This window comes from Acartia tonsa, chromosome 8 (assembly GCF_053477335.1).
Source record: "Acartia tonsa isolate MP-2025a chromosome 8, ASM5347733v1, whole genome shotgun sequence".
NCBI classification, from domain to species: Eukaryota; Metazoa; Arthropoda; class Copepoda; order Calanoida; family Acartiidae; genus Acartia; species Acartia tonsa.
The window spans coordinates 22,365,635-22,382,198 of record NC_137267.1 but is presented as its reverse complement, the minus strand read 5'-3'; the positions used below and the strand labels follow the sequence as shown (position 1 = coordinate 22,382,198).

General features: G+C 29.9%; 1 protein-coding gene across 2 annotated transcripts in view; it reads right to left on the bottom strand.

The window, feature by feature from the left end:
* Window positions 1–16,564, bottom strand: part of LOC145326306 (uncharacterized) — a 62,209-nt gene that overhangs the window by 40,895 nt on the left and 4,750 nt on the right. For both annotated transcript variants that reach the window (XM_080169589.1, XM_080169590.1), the window contains exons 2-3: window positions 14,909–15,072; window positions 3,110–3,196 (exon numbers count right to left, since the gene is read on the bottom strand). In XM_080169589.1, coding sequence (XP_080025715.1) covers window positions 3,110–3,196; window positions 14,909–14,968 — 147 coding nt within the window. In that variant the 5' untranslated portion in view covers window positions 14,969–15,072. The remainder of the gene's footprint in view (window positions 1–3,109; window positions 3,197–14,908; window positions 15,073–16,564) is intronic.

The window sequence follows — 16,564 nt, the reverse complement described above, 5'->3', positions numbered from 1 at the left end:
TTACATTTACATAGAAAATACGTTAACTTACAAAAAACACAATCAATATTTATTTCAAATCTGTGATTGAAAATTTCCTTTGATCCACAGAGAAAATTAGATTTCATTTAAAAACTTGGATATTGCAAGGAAATATAAACTATTTTTTGAAAGGAAATTTTTGTCAAAATTCATAGATTTTTACCTTTATATAATACAAACAACAATAATATAGACATTTATATCTTGTTTGTTCTAATGCTGATTTTTTTGGCAAATAAAATATTTCTTCAGATACCATATCTATGTCTCTAACTTTAATTCCATTGAACAGATTTTTCTCCTTACTCTAATTAAATTAGAATTCAAATGGATTAAAAATTCTTTCTTTACTAGATTTCTCTTTCTTTTACTTTAGAGTCTAAAAATAATTCCCTGCTTCCTATATAAAATTCGGATAATGGAAAGAAAACGAAGTAGTGGATTTCGTCGTATTTTTACAGTAGATTTTCTCTTGTCTCTAGCCCTTGCAGGGTACTTTTACCCTTTGAGGTAAATTTCCTAACCTTGCGGAAAATCATTAACATTTACCTAACCTAAACTAACCTATCAAAAGCTACTGTGAAAATTAGACGAAACCCGCTACTTCGTTTTCTTTCCATGATCCAAAATATAATTTAAGAATTCAATCAGTTCAGTGGCGAGATTTTAACACACAAACAAATAAAATCCTACTACTTTATATATTTTGTTATGTAAGTTTAGATGTAAAAAATGTAAAATTTATGAAAATATGCTATTAAAGCTAAAACAGGACATTTAGTCGAATTTGTCCTGTACTAAATCAGATTAATAGAGATATTTTTGGCGCGGGTCAAATAATAATATCAAGAATATAAAAATCAATGTAGCATAACAAACTGTTTAGAGGTGTTCTCAGGAATTGTATAACCTTTCTTGTGCAACAAATCATAAAAATTTTATGATTTGCTAAATGTATAACTATGTTTTTAATTTCTTAAACTACTGAAAAATCTATTATAAATAATATTAAAAGCCTTTTCTTGAAGGTTTTTAAATGATATTTCTTCTGTTCAGGAAAATTTATATTGGTTTGGAAAGTTTGTAATAGATTGTAATCGCATTGTATTAAAGACGCTTTCCACAGATATTAAAATGAAAAACCAGTTTTGTTAGTCCTGAGAAGCTGAAGGCCAGGTGTCACGCTTCTGCAAACGTGTTTCCTATGATTGTCCAATTGTTAGACATCCTAGGAAACACGCTTGCAGAAGCGTGACACCAGGGCTAACAAAACTGGTATCAATTTTTTATTTTCATTTTAATATTTGTTGAAAATTGTCTTTAGTTCAATGCTATACATTATTTTTCAGTATGGCATAGAGCCGGTTCTAATCCACTGAATAATATCTGTTGGGTAAATATTGAGAAGCTTTGCTACTAGAGCATTATTTGGACTCCCAGTGCCCACTTTATTTATTTTTAGTGCAGCACACTATTGAAATATTGACCAATCTTAGCGCGTAGAAAAACAATTTACAATACAATTTCTTTTCTAGTTTCAAGGCCATCCAATAAATTAGGGTACGAATGGCAATTAAAAGTTTTGTTAAAAATATATTACAAGTTACCTCCTCCCGAACAAATTCATCCAAGTTGATAGCACTAAACTTGCCGTCCCTACCATCCCTGAACCAATTTATCCCTAAGTATTTTTTTGGGTGGAGGATGGGTGAATTTTTTTTCCAGGGAACTAATTTGTTTTTTAGCATTCTATAATTGTCATTACTAAAGAAATAATGAAATATTTAAGAAAAAATAAATTAAACTGCCAAAAAAAACATTTACTGAAAGGGGGAAAGCCTAAAACCAAAAGGAAAATGAGAAATATATATTGTCAGGCCAAAATTAAAATCTATTTTTCTTTACTGAGAAAAGGAAAAATATAGTTATGTAATGTTGTATAAATATATATACATATATATTATTGTGCATATCTGGAAATCAATATTGATATATTAAAAGACATGGATATTTACTTAAGAATAAAATTTGCATAACAGTAGGGTAAAACTTTCTATACTTTTGTAATTTTTCTAAATATACTGTTATGTTCTTAAATGATAAGGCTTTAATTATAACTAGCGGCTGCGCCAACAAGAGGTGAGGAATTTTTTTCTAGGGTCAATTAGGAAAAAGAGATACCTTTCTCCAAAATATTAAAAAAAATCTTTCTTGGGAACTCATATAAGCTTCCTTGTAAAGAAGGGCTTTATCCTTCCATCGGTTTCGGTACAAACATCCTGGTTGCTATACATTTTTTCAGCATGTAATAGAACTAGTTCTATTCAAGCGGATATAAATAGGTCTCTAAGCTATTCTAAAAAAATATATTTTTGGTAAATATTGAGAAGCTTTGATAATCGAGCATTATATTTCGCCACAGGATATTTTGTGTGTACCGAAGGATCTCGCTAACCGCTGAACAAATATGGTTGTCCTTTACAATTGTCCAGGTAAGGTTTATGACTATTTTGGGGCGGGTACAACTAACCTCCGAAGATAATCACTCATGAAAAAAAACATTCTCATCCAAGAAAAGTTAGAAGTACAGAATAAATCAAATCTTGTCATACAAATTATAATTTATCTTATTTATAACTTTTGTTCCTTTCCATGACTAAAAAAGTATAAAGTAGGTAATATTTATAAATAAGAATGAGATGTTCAGTTTTTAGGAAATAATTAGTCATTAGTCTTGATGTGTATAATATGCAATATTTTACAAACAAAAATGTATTTCATTTTATTGCGAGGCTTTCATAAGGTTTTTTTTGCACCAATACAACTCAACGAATAAACCCAAAAACAAATGTTGCTAAGAAGTGGTGAAAAAAACAAAAATTAATCAACTCCTACAGCATAAAATTTTGTCGTGGTCTTTTTTGTTTAAAACTTACCCCTTCCAATATAAAAAAAGTCTAACGACCCCTTAAATCCCAGAAACTTGAGGTATCGTTCAATTTAACTGAATGTTTTGCTCTATTACCCAATGGAAGGCCAGTTTGACGTCATTTTTTATAGGCATTATTAAAAGCTTAAAGGAAGTTACCTTGCTGAGAACTGAGCAGAAGCTTGGGTTTGGAGACCTGGACTTTGCCCGAGGACCCCCCTTCTCACGATTCTTTCGAGTCACAACCTGAAAAAATTGTACTAAAATATAATGATAAGTGTGAGGGAAAGGGGATGTCAACACCGCCCTTATAATTGAAGTTGTGAAGACCTACATTACCCAACTTTTCTCCCGTCAACGATTACATCCCTTGATGACATCAATCATACACATATTATTAGATCTTTTTATAAAGGTATCAATATGGTTGGTTTTCTACCATCTATCAAGAAACAAATTAACTTCTAAGATTTTTATTTTGAATGTCCAAAACTTTCCGACAATAATTTGAATCTACAAAAGCATTAATAACTTGGAGTGTATATAAAACTTTCGGTAACTGTCTTATTCCTGAAGATCCCTAAATACTTACAATACCCTAATATTTCATCAAATAAAAATTTTTCTTGTAAAGTTTAATAATTTATAAAAGAACATAAATCAATCTGCTAGCAGTTGACAATGGTCTCCACCAATTGAGGCATTTAGTTATATGGATTATACATCTATACTTATACGTTCATATCATAGTGTCAGAACTCATTATCTCCCCAAAATATTTTCATTCTGATTTTCCTTTAGAATTTCATTTGTGTGAGACTATGCTTGTACAAAATAGTTTTTAGTCTACTTATATTTTAGGTATTTAAAAGCACAGCTTCTCTAGTAATTTTTTGTCTGTTTAGCTGTCTTTTCTATTTTACAAAGCTTGTTGGTAAGGAATAAGTCATCAGTAGATAAATTAATACAAAAAAAACAATAACGATAATAGTTATTTCCCGCTTCGCATCAATATCCGAAGAAAATTATCTGTACTGCGGCGCTCAGTTTTGATTTTTCAGTATTGCTGAGGACCGGTTCTAATCCGGCCTGATAATAATTGGTTTCAAAACCATAGTATTTTATTAAAATTTGATATCTACCTAACAAGAAAAATTGTTAATTATTCTCCAAAATAAGATTAGCAAATTAGATTTTATTAAAATATTGTAAATAATCTTCAAAATAAAATTTAAAATAATGTTAATTAACTTGTGATTGTTAAACAGGCTTTCATATAATTATATTTTGTACTACATCATAAAATTTTTAATCAAATTAGACAACCTTGCCAGCAAGAGAGGGGACAATGGGCTGTTTATTACATTAGTCCCACAAGTTTTATTATAACGTTTTCTTATTCATTGGCGTAACAACGTTGGCGACTTCAGTGAATTTTTATGTTTCAATTTTGATGGTGAATGTTTTAACCACTAATCTTAATCTACAGAAGGTGTAATTTTTGTATCATCATTGGGGATGTACATCAATTTATAGGCCATTGTCTTATTCCTTTTGGTCCCTAAATCCTTGCTCTTGAAAATATAAAATTTTACAAACAAATTTAATGAATCTTCGCAGGGACCTATATCGAAGCATAACAAAAGATGATAAAAAGTAAATGACAATAATAGAGTTGATTGTCTACAAATAACAGAGATAAGTAGTTAAAAAGTATATAAAGATAAACATAGATATATAAAATAAAAGCTTGAACTACAGAAATTTTTAGATATTGAAAAAGTATGAAAAACGCCAACATTAATAGTACCTTGATATTTAGTCCTCCTCCGTATTTATGTCTATACAAATTATACAAAACTGTAGTGAAATGTTTCAGGGATCACTGGGCGACAACTTATTGTACAGCCCCAATGATGATACACAAAATCACCCCTTCTGTAGATTACAATTAGTGGTTGAAACATTTGTACACTCAACTTAATGAACTAACCAATCAAAATTCAATAAAAGTCTCTAAAGTTATTAAGCTAACTATTCAGGAAACGTTATTATAAAACTTTGGGAACTAGTGTAATAAACAGCAGAATATCTCCTCCTTCCCTGGAAATGTATGACACAAGCGTCCAAATATTGTATGAAAGTGCGCAGGTATTTCTAAATTGTCCATATGAAGAGACAAAATATGTAGGAGTACAATATACAGGGTGATTATTAGTTTAAATGTGCTTTAATAAAAATAAATTACTAAAACCAGTTGCGTGCGGTAGGGGGGTGTCAAAACTTATCAACCCCCTTAAATTTGAAATTTGGAAGGCCAACAATCTTCTTTTTTCATTACCCCCCCCCCCCCCTTGGTGAATTACCACAGCAAAAACTTTATTAATATATAATGATTTTTTACATTTTAAGACTAGAAACAAACCCTACACAGCTGTTAGTTTTGTAATACAAAAAAAGATTACAATCATTATAATTAAACCTAAATTAGTTTTAAAGCTTTTTTGAAGCTATGTATATATTTAGAAATAAAATCCAAATAATTTTTTTGTTGAATTAGCAAACTTTTTCATAGTACCCTGTATATAGTAAATTTAAAAAGTATAACATACTATAGGCCAATTACTATTTTACTATATACATCTACCTATTTTACTATGTTTTTAGGAATTTTAATTGTTTTTGAGTGTTTCTTTTACTTTATAGTAAGAAATATGTTCAGGTGAAAAAGGAATTTTAGTTGGGGAATTTTCTAGTAAAAAGTTAGTATTTTAAATAAGTAGGACCTAAAAGAATTTACCTGTGTGTGTGTGTGTGTGTGTATGTCCCATTCATAGATTAAAGTTTTATAATTAACCAAAAATATTTTGAATTCATATATCTATTTCAAGACGCTTTAATTCATCTCAAAGATTTACCTTTGAATTAAACAAAGCTAAAGTAGCGATGCGATTACTTTTGTTTTAAAATTGTAAAAACAAGAAGATACTAATTTTGATACATTTATCATTAAATTTACAGCAATATATGTAGAACAACTTTAAAATTGATTAATAAATGATTTAGATGTAGGATAAGTACGTCTTATATTAGTTATTAGACAGTGGGATAGTCTAAAGATAAATCAATTTTATGACTCCACGATTCAAATATTAGGTATACCAATATTTGTTTTGAAATTGCAACACAAAAGGATTCTAACCTTACTTGCTTAACATCAGCTTATACAATGTAATTTTTCAAATCTAATTCCTTAAAAAATAGTTGATTGATCTAACTTGGCATAAAGCCAGGTATAAACTCTGGGTTACTAGCAATAATAGACGTATTGCCTTTAGATGGTAAATCAGATACTAATCCGTCAAAATTTGAAAAGGACTTTTTGCAATTAAAGTTCAAAACACATTTGTTTATTTATTTGGGATTTTTTTTTTGAAAAGAGCAACGATTTTTTTCTACCATATTATTTCCCAAAAGCTAGCTCTATACTAGGAATTTTCAATTATTTATAACAGACACTTTTACAATTTTATATAATTTACCCAAGAAAAGCTTTATCCTAAGATATTTGACCACAATTATAGCTTGCACTTTATTCCAATCAAAGAAAAGAAATTACTGCCCATTCGTACCATAATGTGTACACTTTCTAACTAAAGTGTAGATAGATTGTTCATCTACTGTTTTCCAATTGGCTGATTTACTGAGTATACATCTATATGTTCTTTATCTATTATAGCAACACTTACCTGGATAGGTATACAACCTGGAATCTTAATTTTATTTCATAGATAGGCTTCAAATTAAAGATTGCATAACATTAAAATTAGATTAAAGTTTTGATTCAATATTACAATATTATAAAAAAAACCATGGGCTTTACCTCAAAATGTCTAGCGAGCACTAGCGAGCCATTAATTGAGTATAATGAAAGAGGTATAAAATATTTTTTAATTATAAGGATGAAGAAAGGGTTTCTGAGTTCGACTATTCATTATAAGGAAAACCGCCGGAAACCATCCGAAATGTGTATAAGTTGTGACCTAAACCAATTGAAATAGTTTACATCAGGGGTATCAAAAGTGGTCTTGGCTGTCATATTAGCGACGTGCGTTAAAATCAAATTTAAAACTTCTAAGGATACACAGACATACTGCAATGGATATAGTATTGGTTATATTGACAGGAGAAAAATTGTCGTCAGTTTAGGTTGGACCTCATTTATTGGTCAGTTTGTTCATATCGGAGGAGGGTAGGGGATGAGTTGAATAAAGTGGAAGGGTGAATTGTTTTTAAGCCAGCTGCAAGGATCACTTTATTAGAGTACATGAAATTATGGTGCAACATCTAAGGAAGAATATACCGATTCATACTGCTCTACTAAAATTAAGCTAGAAAGATACTTAACTTACTTATAGAGATGCTACATATTTAGAAATACGAACCACAATATTTGTATAAAAATAAATTGAATTGAAAGCTAAGCAAAATCGTATCTGTGCTATTTATCCACAAAAAGCTTTTACATGGAATAGACATTCAATAGAGTAGTAAAGTTTGAAAAAGATAAAAAAATAAAGGATAAAGAACAAAATGTAAGTTGTTAAACTAAATATAGGTCAACAGGGAAAATAATAACAGGATGTCTGTGTATGTCTGTTTGTGGTGAAGGATCTCGTGAACCACTGAACCGATTAGGTTTTTCTTAACATAATACCTTAATATAGGTCCAAAGAAGGTTCATAATAATTTTTGGGGGATAGTACTTCAAACCTCAGAAGAGAAATCGACCCAAGAAAAAAATACACACCAGAATTTAATTTTTCTTATACTAAAACTGAACTAGGGGGTCAACTAACCACATCCCCTCAAGTATAGATGGATAGTTTATTTTTAACCCTTTACAGTCGGGCCCCTTGCCGCACCTTAATCGGTCGGGGGGGGGGGGGGGCGTTCAACGCCCCCCCTAATTATCTCAGTTCCTATTAGAGCTAGAGGGCTAATTTTTTTTGTGCAAGTCCCCTGTTTGATAATGAGTTTCCGACCTTTTATAAGTCTAAGTCAATTTTCGCTTCCTTCACCCTTTTATTTAACAACCTTTGTTTTTAGGTCTTTTTTTATTTAAAAATTTCAAACGGCTGTAATTTTTTTATTTTTGAAGCTAGAAGAAAAATTTTTTCCCAGAAAATGTTTATCTTTGTGTAAATTTTACATTAGAAATATCAAAATATAAATTTCAGCGGCCGCAGCTGTACTTGGCAGCTGCCAGCCGCCGCAGTCGGCGGTCGGCGGAAAAACGGCGGCGGATCTTCATGAAATTTTAATACGTTATGTAGACATGTAAGAAAAGCTTAAGTTTAAAATTTGAAGTCTGTAAGTCAAAAATTGCGGCCACAGGAGCTTATTAAAGATTTCTGGAGACCTGGAGGATCAGGACCTGCAGGATCATACCTGGAACCTGAAATTGACATGAACACCTGTATTTCATATAAGGATGTACTACTAGAGGATTTTTCAGTATTTTGGTATGATAAAATGCTTTGTTTTAGTCAAAAAAATATTTTTGCTCTTTACCTGGATGACCCTGCCAGGTTTGCTGGCATCCTGTGCCCGCCAGGATGGAGATATTCGGAGATATTAAAAAAATTCCAACTCTCAGTTATGTGTCATACCCATACTTAAAAAGTCAAGCAGTTTGGGCTCTTTATCTTTCACACACAGAAAATGAGATAGAAAAAAACGGATGGGGGGGCGTTCAACGCCCCCCCCCCCCCCCCGACCGTTAAGGGTTAATCTAATGTAATTCCTATTTCTATGTTTTTGAAATGTTTGTAGTTTTACACATTAGGATTTATATGATATTACAACCAAGAACAATAGAGCTCATAGAAAAAGCTGGCATTTAATTTTTTATTGATAAATGCTTATTTATATGGTTTTTTATGGACGTATTTGTACTTTTATTTTTTTTCATTAAAAGTTGTACTTTTTTAGAGATTGCTATGAATATTTGTAATATTATGCAACACTTTAAATTTTAATTTACTAACATTAAAATATTACATTCCTCTTTTATAGCAGAAAGTTATTAATAAATTATATTTCCTCATTCATGCAGCAAACCTACATGATACACATTTCAGGGATCTAAAGGGAGAAGACGTTGGTCGTTCAATTTTATGTACATCCCCAATGATGATAAACGAAATAATTCTGTTGATTACAATTATTGATTAAAACGTTTAGACACTCAACTTTATGAACCAACCAATCAAAATTCAATAAAAGTCCCGAAAGTTGTTTAGGAACTAGTGTAATAAACAGACCAATGTCCCCTCCCTCCCTGTGCATATTTGCTCAATTCTGGATCATAAAATAAATTTATACTCTACTTTATACCAAGGCTCGGCAGCCGCCTATTTTTTTAGGCAGTTTGGCTGAGGATACCTGAAAATTTTGGATCAAGCAGTTTGACTTGTCAGCGGTTTATCCGAATAGAACTGTGGAGCAACTGTTGAAAAACCGCGGCTACGGGTGCCAAGCCCTACTTTTTACATTGGAATGCTGCAAGGTTTACAAATTCTGATAAATTTTAGCAATAAATTGTGGAAGAGGCAAAATTTAAAGGTTACCATTTTTTCTTGTTTTGAAAGATTCTGTTTTGTATCTAAAAGTACTAAATGTACAATAGTTGCAATATTTCGTACTTTAATTTATGTTTTATTTTTTATTTCACTGTTAAAGTTTAAAATAACAAGACAAAGAGAGAATATACCGTACTTCTTTTAAAGTAATCTTGTGACATTTTTTATGATAATTTAGGTTCTGAATTTATTGAAATCAATTATTAAAAACGAAAGTTATGCCTATATTGCTCTAGAACGCTGCTTTAATATATGCTTTAATATAAGGATGACTATATTTATGAATTGGATTTAGTGCAGTTTACGGTAAATGTTTCTGGTAATGATTATCTCCAAAATCTATGAAGTATTCAGGCTGCTAGTTGCCAAACGGCTGAACGTACATGTCATGCCCACACATTTTTAAGCGGCATAGGAAGGCCTTTAAATAATCTAGAATAGCCCAGATCCATTGAAGCACAGGAAACACGTAAAATAAGACTTTTTCGCGCATTTATGTGCACTGCGAGATAACTGTGCATTATTCAGTAATGACTATTAAAGATTATTTGTAGGAATTCTTTTATCAGTTAAACTTTTGTGCGAGCACAATCTATACGTTCCACCGTTTATCTTCTAGCTGATTTTTAGGGTGGTATCCTGTTGGAGATAGTCGTTACCAGCAACACTTCACCTTGAACTGCACTAGATCCCATAAATTTAAAATACATGACGCAATGAATAGTAAGCCATTCATAGTTACGCTTCGCTACTTAAGCTTAGGATTCTTCTGTTCAAGCTAATGAATGAAAATCTGAAAGATCTGTTATAATTAAGAAATAGCTATAGCAGGTTAAATTACGATACTATCAATATCAAGTTAGGTTTATGACATATTTATCGTATGTTCATTTAAAAACACTTTTCTATTATATATAGATGTTTTGTCTAAACTTTAAGATCTCAATATCTACTGAATTTATAGGGTTCTTTATTTTATGTAAGGTTACAGAGGTCATGTGATGGTTTTGAGGATATATTATTTTTCATAGTAAAGCCTTGGGACGGTTTTAAACTATTTTACTAGCCACTCTCTGTCCCTTTAAATCCAAATCTACTGGGGGCGTAACTAAATAATCAACTTTTTTGTCGTTAATTTGAATCACTTTAAAAGATTTTTACGAGAAACTCTCAACTATACCTAACTTTTAAAATGTAAAAAATGTTAGTAAAGTTAGGTTAAAAGTAGAGGAATTTGTAACGGTCTAGTAGACCTACCTATTGATTAGTCTATACTTAACTCTGCGTATGTATAACAGGATTTTTATAATTTAGGTAGGTTATAGCCAGTAGATAACTAGTATTTTCAACTGTTTAAAAGTCTACAGAAAAAGAGCATACGTAATACGGTAATATTGTTATAATATAATTTATTTATTTTTCTTCTGAATAGATACCGTAATTTTCTTAAAACATGATCTTGCTAATCTAGAGATTTAGTAGGTAAACAAGGACGACAACATACAGCGGAAAAAAATGTGGAATGAAAAACGGAGCAGATATTTTTTTGGATAAACAAAATCACAAAACCGTTTACATAAAATATGTATTTGTGTTTTGTAGCATGTCTAGATTTACGGACTTAGTAAATAAAATACCGAATATTCATTTGTATGGGAAATCTTTGCATTTATTGATCAGTTCGTTCATTCAGTAGGAGGGGAGGGGATGAGGTAAAGAGAATGGATAGGGGGATTGTTATTTTAGCCAGCTAAGGGTTTCAATTTGTTAGAATACATTATAATCTGATTTAAGATTCAAGTAATAATAAATCCATTGATGTTAGTCTTACATAGAAATTCAATGATAATCAAATGTTTTGTAAAAGTCAAACATACGTAAATTATACTATCAAGCAAAGACATAATTCTATATAAACAAAACCGATTGGTTTTCCTTAAAATTTAATACAAAATAAATTTTAAGATTTATGTTTAGCCTTGCCTAATTAGCTTTGTGATGTGTGTTTTTAAGGCAACGCTTTTCTACATTTAGAAGTGTGTCCGTCTGCTTGTAACGAATAGCTTTAAATTCAGTATGTTAAAATCGTCTTATCGATAGCTTTTTTATAGTTTAATAGTAGAAATATACATTATAGTAGAAAAAGTGTTTATATACAGCATCTTAATAATAAAAAAACGTAATAATAGTCATCTTAAATAAGACAAAAATATTATAAAAAATGTTTCGAGAAACGTCTATATTATTCTCTGTTTCAATTCTCTCTCTACTTATTTATTTGTTAATCTTCGCTTTTAAGAATGTTTTCATCCTTGTTCAAAGTATGGAAATTGTTGCTGCAAAATTTCCTAATGAAAAAAAATTAATCCGAGGAAAATTAGCAAACGTACTTTGATTCATTAAGAAAAGACGGGCTGCCAAATGAATATTTTTTAGTAGTGAAGCTACCTTAAATATTAACATTCCAAGATTTTTATGCCATGATTTAGACTTTCGTTATTCTTCTAAAAAGTATTACATTTTTTCATATCTAGGATATCTACAAATATGATCATCATCGGGTTAAATTTGAATTCCCATAAAAAGTTTAGGGATAGTAAAATGATGATTTTTGTTAGTATCTAACAACAAACTGTTTTATTACTATCAATCATTAAAAAAGTAATATTTGGTTTGTTCATTTCTTAGGCTTATCATTAAAAATAGCACAAAATCAAACAATGACCAAAGATAAGCTTTCTAATCATCACAATGTAAACAGAAATATCAGAATTATTTTTCTTAGATATGGTAACCTTGACTTAGAGAAAAGGACAGTGTCTAAGTATTTTATGCAACAGAGCAGGCCAATACACAATTTACAAACATTTATTTGCTTAACAATTTTAACTTTAATTTTTAACGCACAATTTTCCGGGTTGAACATCGATTTTTTTTGCAAACTAGAAGGTTTATATCAGAAAAGCAAAAAAAGGGAATTTGACTAAAAACAATGTCAGCTATGGCATAGTCCATATAACCCATTAAAATTGCTTATCGATTCGACATAATGCTAACAGAGTAGATTGCTTCTCTTTCAAACAAGGATGACAACATCCATAAAAGCGAATAACGGAATAATCAGAATATAAATGTACAAGAGTCGAAGCAAAATTGTAAGTAAATTTATTAAAAAACTGCTTGATACATAATAATGTTTATGGACATTCTTACAATTTTAGGACTTGATTATAGAAGTGTTTCGCTTATAATATTGTACTTTGTAGTCCCAAGAATCAGTATACCAAAAATCAGATCAATGGGATTATTAGATCACATAAAAATTTGTTGTTAAAAAGTAAAAAAATCAACATGTTTAAAATGGACGTACAGACATTCTGGTAATGATTAAAGAGTTGCTACGCTTTTTAAATCGAACCTCACTACTACAGGAATCACCATGCAAAATTTGAAATCAATAGGACACTTCTACCATGCCTAAATTAACGAAAAAAGCTATCTGTTACGGACGGACGTACGGACGGACGTTCGGACGTACGGATGTACGGAAGGACCGACCCTAATTATAGAAAATCTTCGCTTAAAAAAAAACATATGAATATTAATTTTTTTAGATACTTACGTGTATTCAAGTTTAATTCATTTAGAGGAAAGTTTGGGCCTGCATTAAGTTTATCAAAATTAAATAAATTTTGCCTAAATTATATTTTAGATATAATTTATCATAAAAAAGACACTCTTAGTGAATATCATTTGTTTGCAGGTTACTAGAATTAGAAAAATAACACAATATAATGAATGAAAAACATTCAATATGTGTGGTTTACCTTCCTTCAAGTATTTATGCCTATTAGTTACCATTATGTCTAACTTTTATGTGTTTTTACATAATATATGTCAGAGCTCAGCAGCCGCGCGAAAGCTTCAGTTAAATCGTCATATTCTAACTTTAAAATGCCGCTGGCTGTCTAAACCTGTTACCACACAAACAAGCCGTCTTTTAGGAATCATTTTTTAAAGGCGGGTTTAAATATTAGGCTTATGCGAAGCTGAGTCGCGGCTGCCGAGCCCTAATATATATACAAAGAACTGAGTCCAAACTGTTAAATTCCCTATTTGATAACCTAATTATAAAGGTATTTAATTAGTTAGGCAAACAAAACTTGACAAGAGTTAAAACAAACTTTTACAATTTAATTAAAATTATTTAATTGTATAGGAACTTCATTAAAATTATATCAAAGATTAGATTACTCAATTTAAAAAAGGGAAAATTAAGAAACTAAATGGATAAATAAGACAATGTGCGATAAATCAAATTGATAAACGGGGCAAATTATGATAAACAAAATAATCCCATCTGTGTAGATCAAAATATTTGTTGAAAAAGTTGAACATTTCTAGTTTGTGCAATCCAATCAAGATTCCTTCAATTTGTCACAAATATACTTTAAATATTTAAACAATTATACTTTACATCAAAATATTAATCATAAAACGTTCCAATATACATAATTTTAGAAGAAATATTTTTTTCTTTTGTCATCAAATTGGATATTTTTACCATTTACATTAATGCATTCATTAAATAAATTAATTGGGCATGACACTAAAACCTTTATAGTAGCATATTTGTGACTCAATTTTACTATTTCTCAATAGTTCTATTATTGTCTACAATATTTTAAAGGAAAGCTAAACATAATTTTATAGTAATGAAGTCACCGCATTTATTTGGAAAATAAAAAAATACAAACCTTAAAATATTTACAAAATTTTAATGAAAGAAAACTCTTTCAAAGTATGGCTGTACGTTTTTTCCCTATAAAATTCTTAACAAAATCTGTGGTAAATCATCATAAGACAATTAACGCCTAATTGATATACAACCTAATTGATGATTATGGATTTAAACACTGCTAATTTGGAACCAACCAATAAAATTCAAGAAAAGTATCCAAAGTGTTTAAGTTTTTCCCACAAACCCCCTAAATTTAAGGGGACGTGACTTTAATAACCTTATCAAGGTGGGTGTAGGTGGGTGTATACTACCCCTTTCTGCTCTCTGAGATGTATATTATCAGGGACTGCTATTCAACCAATTCATTCCATTTGAAATTAACGAAAATTAAATATTTTGTCGGAGTATAGTTGGAGTAAAACTTGTTTTTTGGTGTAACTACAAGGGAAGTGGGTAAGAAGGGAAGAAAAAGGGAAGGGTGTTGAGGAAATTTTCCCTTAGAATTGTTTGTTAGAAACACCTTTTCCCTGTACATTATAAATTGTAATATACAACAAACAAAATAAAGTTTACCTTTGTTTTGGGTGCAGGAGATCTTGTCCTACTCGCGGGAACTGATAAATTTCTGGACATTGTCGTTCTTGTTTTCTTTCACTGTATAATTATAATTGTTTTATGATAAGAGTTTTGATGCTTTATTGAATCTTCTTTCTTAGCTGTTTGTTAAGGCTTGTTTTCTGTTAAACATATAATTTTGCTCTACTGTTGTATGTAAAAAATCATAAATTTGTTTTTCGTTTGATTGTTTACCTACAGCTTATACCAACAACAAAATAAACTTGAAATAAATCACGAAACCTATAAGTGATTTTCAGCTGTTGTTGCGGGGCAACACTTAGTAGAATTGATGACCTTTTTATCAGCCAAAATATCATTTTATATTTATTTCGCTTGTCGGCTATACCTTAACCCTGGTTTGATTATTACTTTAGGTAAGATTAGGTAAAGGCACAGAGTAACCTTGCAGGTGTAAGGTATAAGAAAACATTTCTCCACCTCTTTGTATTTAATTTATTTAAAAACAATGACCCAGAGTAATGTTCTACGTAAGGTTTTAAGATTTTTTTCTCCATTTTTTCAAAAATTAATTTTGGGGAGGACTTGAACACTTCTAGTTTTCCCTAGAGGTTTCAGTCGCGGCAAAGCCACTATAAAATATAAAAAAAAAACATTTTTGTAAAATTTATTTGTCTGATATTCTGGAAAATACGTTAAAATTATTGTGTAAGTGATTTTAGAAAAAAAGTTAAATTCTAAGTACATCATAATTCTGAAATAATCCTATAATAAGCTTCTTATAATGCTACTTGAAAAATTAATTAAAACGATGACTTATAGCCTTGAGACATTTTATAACTGGGGCAAACATTTAATTAAAAGAATATCTTATCTATTTATAAATATTTGTGAGTCGTCAAAAATGAAATACGTGACAAAAATGTCGAATTTTGCTTAATATTTGAGCTAGAAGCATGCCAATAATTTATATTTTCACAAATTGATGTATTTTTTTCACCATTACTATATGAAAAGAGAATTTTTTATATTTTTATTTACTGGGATAAAAATTTTCTAAATTTTTCAGCTTTCAATTTTTCAATCATTTATGTTTGTCCCTGCACAAAATATTATCAAAATATGAAAAGACAAAATAATAAACAATTAATTTGAATACCTATCTAACAAATCCAGGAAATCTAAACAAATTTAATTAATTCTGGACAAGGAAATAATTATTAAAAAGTCTAGACTGCCTATTAAAATGAATAATTGAATAAATTAATACAAAATTAGAATGTAGCCATTTTGATATCTAAACCAGAATAGATTTGTTGTTATGTTAACAATAAACAAAATTCTTTATTAAGACAACAAATAAAACGGAGGGGGGGGGGGTAAAGATATGTTGTTGTAAATTATCCTATTACTCTAGTACAAAACGAAAATCTAGAGCAATTTTTGCAGCTGTAATTTCAACGTTTTGTCTTGGACAGGCATAAAGTTTATAAAAATATTTTGTAACTTTAAGCAAATCATATCTTAAAAATAATTTTTGTAGTTAAAATCTCAACCTTATCATAATCATAAAGAACAAAATAAGATAGGTATATAAATATGGCATTTTTGGAGATTTTTTTCTTTATCCTGACGTAAATCTGTATGATCATG